Source organism: Battus philenor, unplaced genomic scaffold (assembly GCF_028537555.1).
Source record: "Battus philenor isolate CCGP_79_NKW_IND1 unplaced genomic scaffold, ilBatPhil1.0.hap1 SCAF_11, whole genome shotgun sequence".
Lineage (NCBI taxonomy): Eukaryota > Metazoa > Arthropoda > Insecta > Lepidoptera > Papilionidae > Battus > Battus philenor.
The window spans coordinates 1,512,733-1,525,408 of record NW_027181673.1 but is presented as its reverse complement, the minus strand read 5'-3'; the positions used below and the strand labels follow the sequence as shown (position 1 = coordinate 1,525,408).

Here is a 12,676-nt window from a genome sequence, read left to right as displayed (position 1 = left end):
TATAATCCACTTTTTTGTGAACGTATTTACATAAAGAAAAACCTAATAAATCGTATAGAAACGTGATAAATTTAAGAAAATATATGACTTTTAAAACTACATTTGACAGTTCACTGTGAAGTTCGCGCATTTGACAGTTGACGACTGCAAATATATCTACTTTCAGCCGTTAAATAACCACTGCAAGGTATAGATCTCCCCTAAATATCTCCATGATGCCATGTTTTCTACTACCCACATGCAGCGACCTTAACTATGTCAGTCCACATAGGATGACCACGCCGCGTCTACCTGTTCGTGGTCATCCTTCCAGTACCTTTCGACCATGGGTTGCATATTTGTAATCATTTGCATTCACATATATTAAATAAACAGTTATAAAATGCGTGACACTAATTTATTTTTTCTATTAGAATACGACAAGTTAAAACTTCTGATAGTACAAAGTCTGCCAAGGCAGCCAATTATGAATAAAATGAGCAAGTCAAAACATGACTCCGTGTGAATACATTTATCGTTACGAATCCTCGCTATAACGTCACGCTGTGACTCAACTTCGATATCACACGGTTAAACAGTGACTGATTTTCTGATAATAAAGGTGATTTAGGCTTACATATATACGTTTAATATTAACACGTTATATGACGAGAATATAAACGCAGTTTCCTGTCCAGGCCGTGTCGATCAGTGACGTTTGACGTGTAAAATTTCAGTTTAACTTTTTTTTTTCAGTGTAACAACCCATGGTGGGACATTTCTCAACCCACCTGGAAATATTGGAATAGTTGCGCGCACATACATATTATTTAAAGTAATTGGCAACACCATTAGCAATTATTAAAAATATACTCGATTGCGCTGGCAAGGTTTATCATCATATGACAGATTCAAGTTTTGAACCGAAAATTTTTAGTAGTTAATAACAGAATATTTTTTTTTATATCATTGTATATCCTTATTAATAATAACACACAAATTTCGGTAAATTTTAAACGAAATAAAATTTCTGTGCAACATGGGTATTTTTATTTTCTAAAATTCCGTGTCTCAGAGGGTTAAGCCGCGTCAGTCAGAGATGACCACATTTACCATAGGGTTTTCGTTTCGTTCAGGCTAATAGGCAGTGTTGTCAACTAAATATCATATTAATTGACCCGCGCGACCATCTAGCTTTTCCATATCAAGTTATCTGAAAAATCTAGTATATAAAATTCTCGTGTCACGGTGTTCGAACTTGAACTCCTCTGAAACGGCTCGACCGATTTTTACCAAATTTTATATGCGTATTCAGTAGGTCTGAGAATCGGCTACTATCTATTTATCATACCCCTTAGTGATAAGGGTGGTCCACCCCTAAATTTATTTTTTTATTTTTTAGACAATTTTTTTGGTTTTTATTTTATTATGATACAACATACAAAAATACATACAACCCTAAATTTTCACTCCTCTACGATCAACTCTTATTTTTATTTGTTAATTAAAACTTTTTTTACAAAACAACGTTTGCGGGAACAGCTAGTTCATCTATAAATATCTCAAATTGACTTTGGTTATAACCAAGTAACATTTGAGTAAAAGACAAAGGCATTTAAGCAAAGAAAACAATTTAGTAAATTTTAAATAGACCTAAAGGAAAACTTTACTGTCGGTCAGCTCTGACCACGTTAGCAGAGAACGTATCAAGGTGGACACAGCTGATCTTCGTCTTCATTGGAAGACGCTGCACAGGCCCCTTGCAACCAGTGCTATTGGAAATCCAAATCCTACATCCATCAGTGGACGTCTTACGGCTGAAATGTCTATAACAATTACTAATGTCATCTAAAGTTCATAAAAAAATCTATCATTAATTTTGTTTTCAATGTTATAATCAAAAATTAAATATTTAACCCTTTTCTTGATAATGTATCTGTATAGATACATCATAAATTTAACAAAAAATAGTGGCATCAATTTTGAACGCAAAGTAATCATTTGTATGTGAATGTTAAGGTAATTTCATAATTTTCGAACGCTTGTTCAGTTTTTTTCTGTTGGCATCATTGGGTCTTAAAAGTCAAGTGGTATGAATATTAATGTAATATTTTAAAAAATCTGCCCAGTTAAGGGTTAAATAGGCATAGTCAAAACAAATTTATCAGAATATTGGGTCGACTTTTTGACACTTATTTATGCATTGAATATTAAGAACCTGTTGCTTAAAAATAAATAAGTATATAAATATATTTATGTAAAAGAAAAGTTTAATTAAAATGACGTCCAAATTTTGTAAGACAGATATCGATAAAAAATTCATGACAACCTGCGATATTTCGCGCCAACTGCTTTATTTACCAATCATGTGTTAGCTTAGTATAGAAGACACTTTTTCAAAAAAAAATTGTATTATAATGAAATGGTTTGTACCTGTATGTAGGCGAGTAGACTACATAAGTAGCTCCTTTTCTCTATTTACTAACAAAGAATTAAAGCAGACTCCATATTTTCATAGCCTTAAATCGCTTTAGAAATATTAACTAGAATATCTGATTACTTGCTTGTTGTATTACTGAATCCTAAAACTAATTATAGAATGATTTATTTCTTTTATCTTTTTTATTATTTAATTTTGAATATGTATACGTATGCAGTGTCGGCAAGTCAGTACACCAAACACGTGTTGCGTGTATAACAGCGAGGTGATTTCATCACCTAACGTCTGTGCTTAGATTATTAAGTACAATACGCACTTACCTTGTTTTGTAAACTCGGATGACGTCACGGCGAACGCCTCTGCCATCAGGTTTTTGCTCCATATTTCAGTTGGGTTATTTTTATTTTTTATATATTATTTTAGATATTTTTTTTCCATTTTCTCTTAATTCTTACCAGGTTAATTTTTAATTTTTATCGTCAAACTGTTGTCTATTTCAACTTAAAACGTAATTGTCAAACCAATTGTGCGTAATAAAATTTTACTTTAGAATATTTTTATTCAATATGTATATAAACATAATAATGTAGATAAATAAATATACATAGGGTTAGCACTAGAAATATAGGCATATGCTATTCCTTGCTCAAGACAATAACTATTGGGGACAATTATGTTTGATTTTACAATATAGTCTCTTTCAATATATATATATATATATATATATATATATATATATATATATATATATATATATATATATATATATATATATATATGTATATATATATATGCACTCTTCACAAAACAGCATCTTTGTAAGCCCTTGTAACAATAAGTTAAAAGATGCCTTATAGAGAACCATAATTTTTGTAAGTTTCACTTTAAATAAATTAATGCGTAATAAATAAAGAAATCAAATTTTAATATTGGTTTGACAACCACGTTATTTTTTTATTTTAAGTAAAATTTATTTATAATGAATTATTTTTTCTTTCTTTATTTATTTCTTTGTCCTAATCAGTATACCAGTTGGTTTAGTTTTATATCACCAGGAGATTATGGTGGCATTACCAGAGTTCCAAAATCAAACACGTTCAATGTAACCTTTGTCTCACTCGAACAGTATGTGCTTTGTGTAGTTTACTTCGTTAGGATAATCAGAATATAATTAGTTAATTACTGCTTTCAAATATCGTGTTTAATTTACGATTAGATTCCTAATTATGTAATGACTACTGTGCCTTTGGTAGAATAATATCATTTGTAGCATGTCGTTGTCAAATCAACTTTAAAGATCTTGATTTTATTATTGGGCTGTTTAAAACAACATACATTACTAAATTATGTTAAAAAAAAATTACGACCAAATTTGAATCTACATTAAATTCATATATTGATTTGACAGCGACAATCTCTTAGATTTTTTATTACTTTTCTGTATATAGCTTCATATATAGTAATTACGTGCTCTGTTTGGCACATTATTGAATTATCTTTGGAAAATGTTTGTTTTCTCTGTTTAGTTAATTGCTCCACATTCTCGACGCGATGCTCTCAGCGTATAGTCAGGGGTCGGGAACCTTTTGAGAAGATTTACAAAATTTCATTTTTAAAAGCCACGACAAATTTTCTTGCCGGCAATAAATACTACTTGCATAAAGTATTTTGGTAAAAAAACTAATCTATTTGTTCATATATGTGATATTACAAGCTAATAATTTAATACTTAAGTAAGAATTTAAAGAGAAAAAAGGAAAATTCTGATGAATTTGGCACAAAACTAAGTTTCAAACACGACGAAATTTTTATACCTTAGTTGGTTTCTTACTTTACTTTTAACTATACTTATGCAAGAAAACGTGTGTTTTATTATTATTATTATATTATTTTTATAGTATTAACTTTTGTGTACGGAACTAAAGTACCGTAGCTTCACACATCCAAAGTGCCGCAAGTTGCCGACCCCTGAGCTAAAGAAAATATTCAGTGAATTATTATGCAGGTGTGACGGCTAGAGCTTCGCGCCGAGGTGCAGGCGTCTCGATGTAAAGGCACTAGGGCACTTACTCTCGTATCCGGCCGTCCACGCCCACAGCGACACCATCGCCAGCAACCAGTGGTAGAGGAGCCCCTCGACCCGCCAATAGAGGGGCGCGCACACGGGCCTGACGGCTCGCAGGACCAGCATCCACACCACGTAGGCGGGTATGCAGTATAGGTTGTTCACGACCGCGAACATGGTACGCGCCGCGAGCCGGGCACAGCGGCTGAAACAGCAGGGCGCTATCGGTGACCGTCTCGCCCCGCCGCGGCCCGGGATAGCGGAGGCGGGGGCGGAGAGGGGGAGTGGTAGGGGGGTGGAGTGGAGGGGCGGGTAGGGCGAGACGGTACCGCGTGCTCCCTGCCCACAGCTGCCAAGTCGGGCTTCCGCCGGGCGCGGACCATGCGCGGCCCCGAATGAAACACACGCGTACATTCGACGATATTTATTAATGGAATCGTTCACCGGTTCACTGTCGGCTATTTCGTTTAATAAGACTGCGAGTACAAAGTTAAAACCGGCCCGCGCGGCGGCGGGCTCACATGCGCTTGCGACGGTTGCGACACACACTGACACCGATCCACGTAACATTAACTCGTAGGACGCGAGCACACATAGACAGACATACACAATAAGTTTACGATGCATACTGCGGCGCGGCCGCCTCGTGTAAACCAATACAAAGTTCATTATATAAAATTAAAAAACGACGTCGGACCGCTGAAATTATACAAAAATTACAATATTAAAGACTGTACACTATCTAATATATACAACGGTTGCCAGCAAAGATATGTGCGGGGGCGGGTATGTACAGGCGGGCGGCTGGCGGCTGGCGACGGGCCCCGGGCTCACACGTCGTAGTTGTGGGCCATGAGACCGTGCACCTGCTCGAGGCGGTACGCGAGCCGCTGCTTCTGCGAGAACTCGTCCTCCTCGAGCGTCACCATCAGCTGCTCGTTGTACTTGACCGCGTACGCGTACAGCTCGTTCAGCGCGCAGTTCGTGTTGAACTCTTTCGTGTGCAGCCGCGACTCCTCCGCCAGCATCGCGTTCATGTCCTGGTCCGAGATCGGCTGCATCAGCTTTATGTCCGCGTAGTACCGCTCCACCCACTCCTTGTACACCGGAATATCCTTCGCGTAAAGCAGTTTAGAGGACGGCGAGTCCTTGCCGAGGATGTGGTCGGAGGTGGAGCACGAGTCCATGAAGGTCTGCGCGATGACCGACAGACACGAGTCGACCGTATTTGACTTGTGGACGTCGAACACGAAATTGGGGTTCTTGATGAGGTTGACCCAAAAGCGGAGCGGCAGCGAGTTGCTTTTCCAGGTGTGCACGACCTCGGGGTCGTTGATTGCATGCTGCAGCGCTTGGTCGTCCAGGAAGTCGAACATGTACTTGATGGCGAGGGGGAGCGCCGAACCGCGGTGCGCCGTGCTGAAGATAGTTTCGAAAAGGTCGTCAACGAACTTCTGCAGCGTGCCCTTGGTGGCGAGCAGGCGCGTGAGGTAGATCTCAGAAACCATCTTGTTGCCGCGCTCGCCCTCCTTGTGCGCGTCGCCGTCGTGATGCCGCACGAGGTGCCAGTACTTGAAGCCACCGCCGTGCTCGTACTTGAGCGGGCTTGCGGGCGGGCTGGCCGAGCCGTACTTGCCCCTGTTGAGCGTCTCGTACGTGTGTGACTTGTCGTTCTTCTCCATATTTGATAGATTGTAAACCGAGCTCTGCTTGGCCACGAGGCTGAGGCACGCGCAGTCCGGCACGCGGTAATGGTTGAGCGTGTTGAGCTTGCGCCACTCGCCCTCGCACTTGGTGGTGCTGTCCTCGTCGTACAGGATGAGACGACCGCAAGCGCCTGTGCGCCACTCCAAGTCGAGCTCGTCACGGCTGGGCCTTTGCGAGTAAGGGGTGGCGCGGTAGATGGCGTCCAAGCATTTCTCCTTCACCTGACTGATAGTGTCGCAGTCGAGGACTTTCACTTGCACGTTCTCTGTGGTCGCTTCCAGGCCGCTCACGAAGATGGTCTGCTGAGATATTGAGACGCTGACAGTCATCGCTTTAAAGTCTATCGACTGCCTGATGAGTTTCTCCTCACTAAGGGAGTAACGCGCCTCGGAGGTGATAGAGTCTACGGGCCCCTTGTCCACTTGGCCCTTCATTGACCTGAACAGAAGGTAGAGCGGCTCGCCCGCGCATTCGCGCAAAAACTTGTAGAGCAGGAATGTGAACCAGGCGCTAAGCATTTTCTCGGCGACGCTCTCGGTGCGCCGCAGCAGCAGCTTGGGGTGGCTCTTGCCCTCCATGCACTTCTCAATCAGCTCCGCAAGCAACGTCTTCAGCACGTCGGTGCAATATTCCATCTTACTTTGTAAAGTTACCATGATAAGAGAAGCTACATTAACACGATCGCGCATTGAAAAATACCTATTGCTCTCTAAAGTACGAATAAATAATAATAGGAATGTTTTATTCATTATCAACTGGCCGAATATTTTGAGACCCTTCTCTTTCCTAATAAGCTCTGGTCGTTCCCACTGCAGCACTGCGTGGTCGTCGATGTTGGGGAACAGGATCTTCATCGCATAGGTGCGATAGTCCAAGAAAGGTATGCCGCCCGTCACGTCGCCTGTCAGGTCGGTCATCTCAGTCTGAAGTTCGGCAAAAGCCTCCTTACATTCGGCCGCTACTCTTAACTCTAAAATATCCATTTGCTCCTGCATATTCTTCAGTACCCTAATATTTTCTGTTGACTTTCTCCTATACATAACTAAAAACACGACAAATACTAATATGAGTATCACTACACTGGCGCTAACACCGAATAATATAGGCTTCCCGATGGCCGCTTGCAGGCCCGTCTGGGAAGAGTACGACAACTTGCCGATCTTGTAGGTGAGGGCGCGGCCCACCTTGACCACCACCTCCGGGGACTCCACGCCGTCGGGCAGCTCGTCGCGCGCCGGCGGCCGACAAGTCAGCTGGTGCCGCGACAGTGACGTCACGTTGCAGAAGCTCTCGCCGATGCGCACCTCCACGTCATTCTCCGTGCACGCCCTGTCTAGGTTCTGCCCGTTAATGGTCAGGTACTCCGACTTGTAGTACTTAATGTCCTCGTCAAACTTCTCATAAATCGGGTCCGGGTACAGAAGGAACGCGTTGCCCGTTTTAGTTGTCAAATTCTGGACGCTCTGGACGTCGTCCATATTGAACCCATACTCTAGTTCCAGAGGTCTGTCCGGGTCTAGGCTGAGCCCCGCGCTCTCGATGCCGGGGGACTCACAAATGAGAAGGGTCTGGAAATCTACTCTATGACACGGGGCGATGTAAGGCCGGTTGTCGTGATACACATATATTTGGGGGAACTGAATGGAATGGAAGTTGCGGCCAATTACTTTGATATTTATCCCTCCAGACGGAATGCCTTTGGGTTGTTTGCGCTGCGAGGCCAGAGGCGGACCGGATTCTACAAATTCGACCACAGGATCCTCAATATATTCAAATTTCTCACGCTCTAAAGTGCGCATTCCTGTGTCGAAACGCATCCTCAGCGTGCCCATTTTGAGCTGATAGGAGTGACTCGTTCGGCACACTGCTTCCTCGTGCGTCACCGAAAGGATAGCGCACGGCAGATCGTCAATAAAAGCCTGAATGTTGTTTCCAGCGTTCAGATATTCGCCCGTGATGCGTATTTTAGTTCCGCCAGATTGCGGCCCGTATTTCGGTTGAATAGAGTTTATTTTCGGGTTCACAAAGGCGTAGTGATGCTTCGATTCGCCGCGGTAGTCCGCAACTCGCACGACCACGGGCCCGTCTCGCGGGACCTCTTCTCCCGGCCCGTCGACGGTGCAAACGATTCGCCTCGTTTTCACGTACAATTCGACTATTGGCTGACATTTAATACCGGCTATCGTGACACCGTTATAGATATCCGATATGTTGCGACCTAGATTTATGCCTTCGATGGTTATATTGGTACCGCCGTCCCACGGGCCTAGTTGCGGTCTGAATGAATGGACTTCTGGGTTGGGACACGTCTGGGTGCGATTCAACCATACGCTGGGCGCGCCGCACTGCTCCTGTACTTCGCATCTATCGGATCCCTGGCACCAGCCGCAACCGAACTTCTCGGGTAGAGCTAAACAGATGCCGCAATTGTCCGCCATGTCGCTGCATCGGTAAATGAGTATGTGCGTGTTGTCCGGATTGTCTAACGGTTTAGACCCGCCCCAGATGACAGCGAACGACGCGGTTATGTTCGGAGCTCGCGACGTATACGTAAAGTCGATGGGCTCGCAGTAGATGGTGTCGGCTAGCAACTTAGCGTTCACGTGGGTAACACGACCTTCAATGTTGAACTGGCACACGAACCTTGTCTGGACTATGAATTGTCCTATGATATGGACTTTAACTTTGATCGCCTTCTTGACGCCGGACGGGACGAGAATTTCGTTAGTGCCATCGGAAGTGGAATTGATGGTCGGACAGAAGCTGGGGCCCGAGCGATAACTGGGACCTATTCTGCTGATGCCGGTAACTAGTATATCGTTCCTACAGTTTTCTGCGGTGTCATGGGTGCAGCGGTGACCGTCCACGCACCAGTCGCAAGGGAAAGATGAACTGACGCACTGAGTGCACGAGCTGTACGTGTTACAATCGAAAAAGGTAAAGTTGGTGGCAACAAAATCGGGGCCCTGCGTGGTGCGCACTGACAGCTTGGCCGTGAAGTGGTGCTGGCCGGCGGGTATGGGCGGCAGCGTGTCGGTTCGCGGAGTAGTGCAGTTCACGCCGTACGGTTTACGGGTGGCGTTTGTTTTTAAAGTACGGTCTAAAGCTGTAAATGCGCACAGGAACTGGCCATTTAGAGTGGGTAAGTTTTCTATATGTAAATCTAAGGTTCTCGCGGTGGTTCGTTGTAATTGATTCGGTGTAACTTGGGTAATGGTCGTACAACGGCCGCTGCGGTACGAGATCCAATACAATGGATCCTTGGCCGCCTCCTGGCAGTCCGAGCGAAGGCTACACTTGTTCTCTAGAGAACACCAGCCGCAGTACGGGTCTTTGGCTCCGAGGCACGTCAAGCACGATTTATATACGCTACACTCCTGAACTTTCACTTTGGACACTTTACTCTCAGTCATCACGTATAAATGCATTAATTGAGTATCGAAGAATAAGTCTTTGTTGACCGGCGAACGCTCGTCGATCATGATGTCTCCGTACTCGAACGCCGATGTGGCACTTTCGACGACGATCTTCTTCAGGTGTCCTTCGGCGGTGCCGGCGAAGACCACGGTGTAGTCTCCAGTCGCCGTGGCCGCGATTGCTGTGAGCCTCTTTTTGAACATGGCCACGGGGACAGCTTCCACCGGCTGCTCGCCTCCCAACGGCGTGTTTACGTCTAGTCCGCAAAAATCTTCGCTTATAGATTGCAATTTGGTTCCGATGCAGGCATGAGAAGGCGAAATGAAGTCTAAGCCGCGGGAGCCGTTCCCGCTAAAGCACGTCTTAATGTTCTGCATGAATTTGCGGCGGATGGCTTTCAGCGAATAGACGCATAGCGCTGAGAGGTTGGAAGGCGTGTTCGTATTTATGGACTCGCTCTGACTGAAGGCCGCGAAGAGCACGTCATGCTGCGCGGTGATGCCGAGCTCAGAAGACAGCACGGAGCCCGCCTTGCCGACGAAGGCCGCCTGCACGAGGTTGTAGCCGAAGTTACCGCCGCCCTCGCCCGTGCACGACATCGGGATCTCGGTGTACGAGTAGTAGTTCTCGTCGTCATGGCACACGCGGACCAGCTTACTGTAGTAAGTGTCAGATCCCACACTGCGCAGCTGCGTAGTCAAGAAGTAGCTGAAGCCCTCGGAACTGAAGCCGTAGACGTAGTTTATAGGGTAGCGCTCCCTGGACAGCGAGTTGACGAACATTCTGGTGCCGGTGGTGACAGCCGTGCGCGCGATCATGAAGAGACGGTCGTCCTCCAGCGAACGGCTGCTGACGGTGGGCACCTCGGAGCGGTAGGGCGAATTGCCGGTGAATGTGACCCCGACGTACATGACTTGCGTCATAGGCGGGTTCGGCGGTCCAGGGGCGATAAAGGCGACGGTGGAGGCGCTAGCGTTGTTGGCAACGACGGGCTCGCGCACCTCGCGCACGTCGTGCGAGATGTTGTTGAGGTTGCGCACGGAGCATAGCCCCTGCAGCACGGACCCGCACGTAATGAGGCGGCTGGTCGCGTAGTCGATCACGAGCGCCTTGTTAACATTGTCTGTGGGCTTCTTCACGAAGTTTGGCGGGCAGTCGAAGGTGCAGAGCGCCGAGTCGTTGACCGGCCCGGTCACGATGGACTGCGCGACCTCGAGGTCGGGGGACAGCTGGTAGATTCGGTTCACGGCGCCCACGTAGACGCGTCCGGTGTTCCGGTCGACGACCAGGTGGTTGAAGAGCGACGCGGGGGCGGCGAGGGGATCGGAGAAGGAGCGCACGACGTCGTAGGAGCCGTCGGCGGCGCCGAGGGCCGCCAGGGCCAGTAGCACGCGCCACATGACGCGGGCGCATCGGGCCGCCCGCTTACCGCCGTCGCTCGCGCGGTTCCCCGCCCGCCCATCTGCAACGCGACACGTCACGGCTAGTTCACATCACGCGGCTCCAACCCACGGTGCGCTTCCGTCGACGCGCGCGGGCGCGGCAGTGCATCCGCGCGCGGTTCAAACTGAATGATGTGAACTAGCCGTCGGCCGCCCGCTCCCGCTCGGAGCGAGCGGCGTCGCGCGATCACCGTCTTCCTATCGTCTGTACTAGCCTCTCGAGCGCAGGTGACACGACCCAATGCAGGTTAGTACGGGGGAAGAGCGGGTATCGGCAACGGACCACACACCCGACGAAAGCCTCAACAATATAATGGGGAGTCAACATAAAATCATACTTGGCATGCTGTTCGATACGAGGGAGCAAACGTGGTAGCGCAACGGGAAATAAAGAAATAATAATAACAGAAAATTGAACTCAACATTCGAAATTAACTAAACACATTGACGACATCGATTCTATACTTACAGGATAGCCATGACGGAAAGGATCGGACGGGCTTCGAAATGACGGTCTACTTGATAGTACGTTTATGGAAGCGCACTTTCATAATGCGCGGACCGAGTCCTTGTATTTCCCTTGGGGACCTGTAACAACAAACATTATGTTTTAAAGCCCGCCCGGGCTCGATCGATCCTCTCGCAATGCAGCGCGAACTGTGTCAATGAACACTTATCTTGTGCAATCAACAAAATAAAATAAATCCCTCCACACAAAGTATTATTTACGTCGTTATAAACTTTTATAAATTAAACTTATTACAGCTCAACAACGGTAAAGATCAGAGGACGAACGTATCGACCCACATCGCATTAACCATAAGCATAAACTCAACACTCGATAAATCCCATTCGATAACCCCAATGTCGGCTCCACACTGCGCTGCACTAGCGCGACCGGACAGTTTTGATTGCATTCCCTGCATCCGCCCACAATACGTAATCTATCTGCCCACACATGTATCATCAAAATCTATCACCATTGTGTTTAAAAAACTACCATAATTACGTATTTTTGTTTTGGTACTCTAGGTCTATTTCTTTGACGTAGAACGGAAAAGAAAGTCAGCCATTATCGCGCACGCGATTCGATAGACGGAAGCCATTCCAAACGCCACGCACCTCTGAACGAATTAAACTATTAACTCTACAACTTACCTTATATAATATTAAGCTCTCAAAAAACAATCCTTTGGTATCCCGGAACGATTGACAAAAAACGGTTATGATCACTAGAAATGCACTTCACAATATTCTTTGTAAATCACTGGAATTTATAACGATAACACAACACCACAAGCGACCGTTTGTATCACAACATTATTTTGTATAAAATAAACTATGTCGAGTAAACTAAGCCCGTTGCAATGAATAAAATGTCCCGTTTGCACAGAGAGTCCACGACATGAGCGTCAGTGTCGGTACGTCGCCGTGGAATGGCTGCGGCTTCGCGTACCGAACGAGTCTAGGCGTGACTGAGCCGAGAAAACCCGATCGCAGCCGACGACACGATAGTACACATTTTCATCACCAGAGGCAGCACCAGTAAGATGCGTTCACAATTATCAAATCATCCAATAGTTAAATGTAAATATTACTGTAATTAAAAAAATAGAGGATGCCTTT

The 12,676-nt window shown here is 45.7% G+C and overlaps 2 protein-coding genes across 2 annotated transcripts in view; both read right to left on the bottom strand.

The window, feature by feature from the left end:
* Nucleotides 1–3,089, bottom strand: part of LOC137931318 (acyl-CoA:lysophosphatidylglycerol acyltransferase 1-like) — a 430,599-nt gene extending 427,510 nt beyond the window's left edge. Inside the window, exon 1 of the mRNA XM_068774783.1 lies at nucleotides 2,740–3,089. Within this exon, the coding sequence (XP_068630884.1) occupies nucleotides 2,740–2,785 (46 nt within the window). The 5' untranslated portion in view covers nucleotides 2,786–3,089. The remainder of the gene's footprint in view (nucleotides 1–2,739) is intronic.
* Nucleotides 3,090–4,893: 1,804 nt separating this feature from the next.
* On the bottom strand, nucleotides 4,894–12,523 carry PlexA (plexin A). The gene is made up of 3 exons (XM_068774771.1): nucleotides 12,209–12,523; nucleotides 11,520–11,638; nucleotides 4,894–11,070 (listed from the first exon to the last, which is right to left on the bottom strand). Exon 3 carries the CDS (start codon nucleotides 11,006–11,008, stop codon nucleotides 5,315–5,317), a length of 5,694 nt encoding a protein of 1,897 aa, XP_068630872.1. The 5' UTR covers nucleotides 11,009–11,070; nucleotides 11,520–11,638; nucleotides 12,209–12,523; the 3' UTR covers nucleotides 4,894–5,314.
* Nucleotides 12,524–12,676: the final 153 nt, after the last annotated feature.

What these genes read in the sequence shown, in the direction of transcription:
- PlexA (XM_068774771.1), bottom strand. Translation starts at nt 11,008, where the DNA reads ATGTGGCGCGTGCTACTGGCCCTGGCGGCCCTCGGCGCCGCCGACGGC.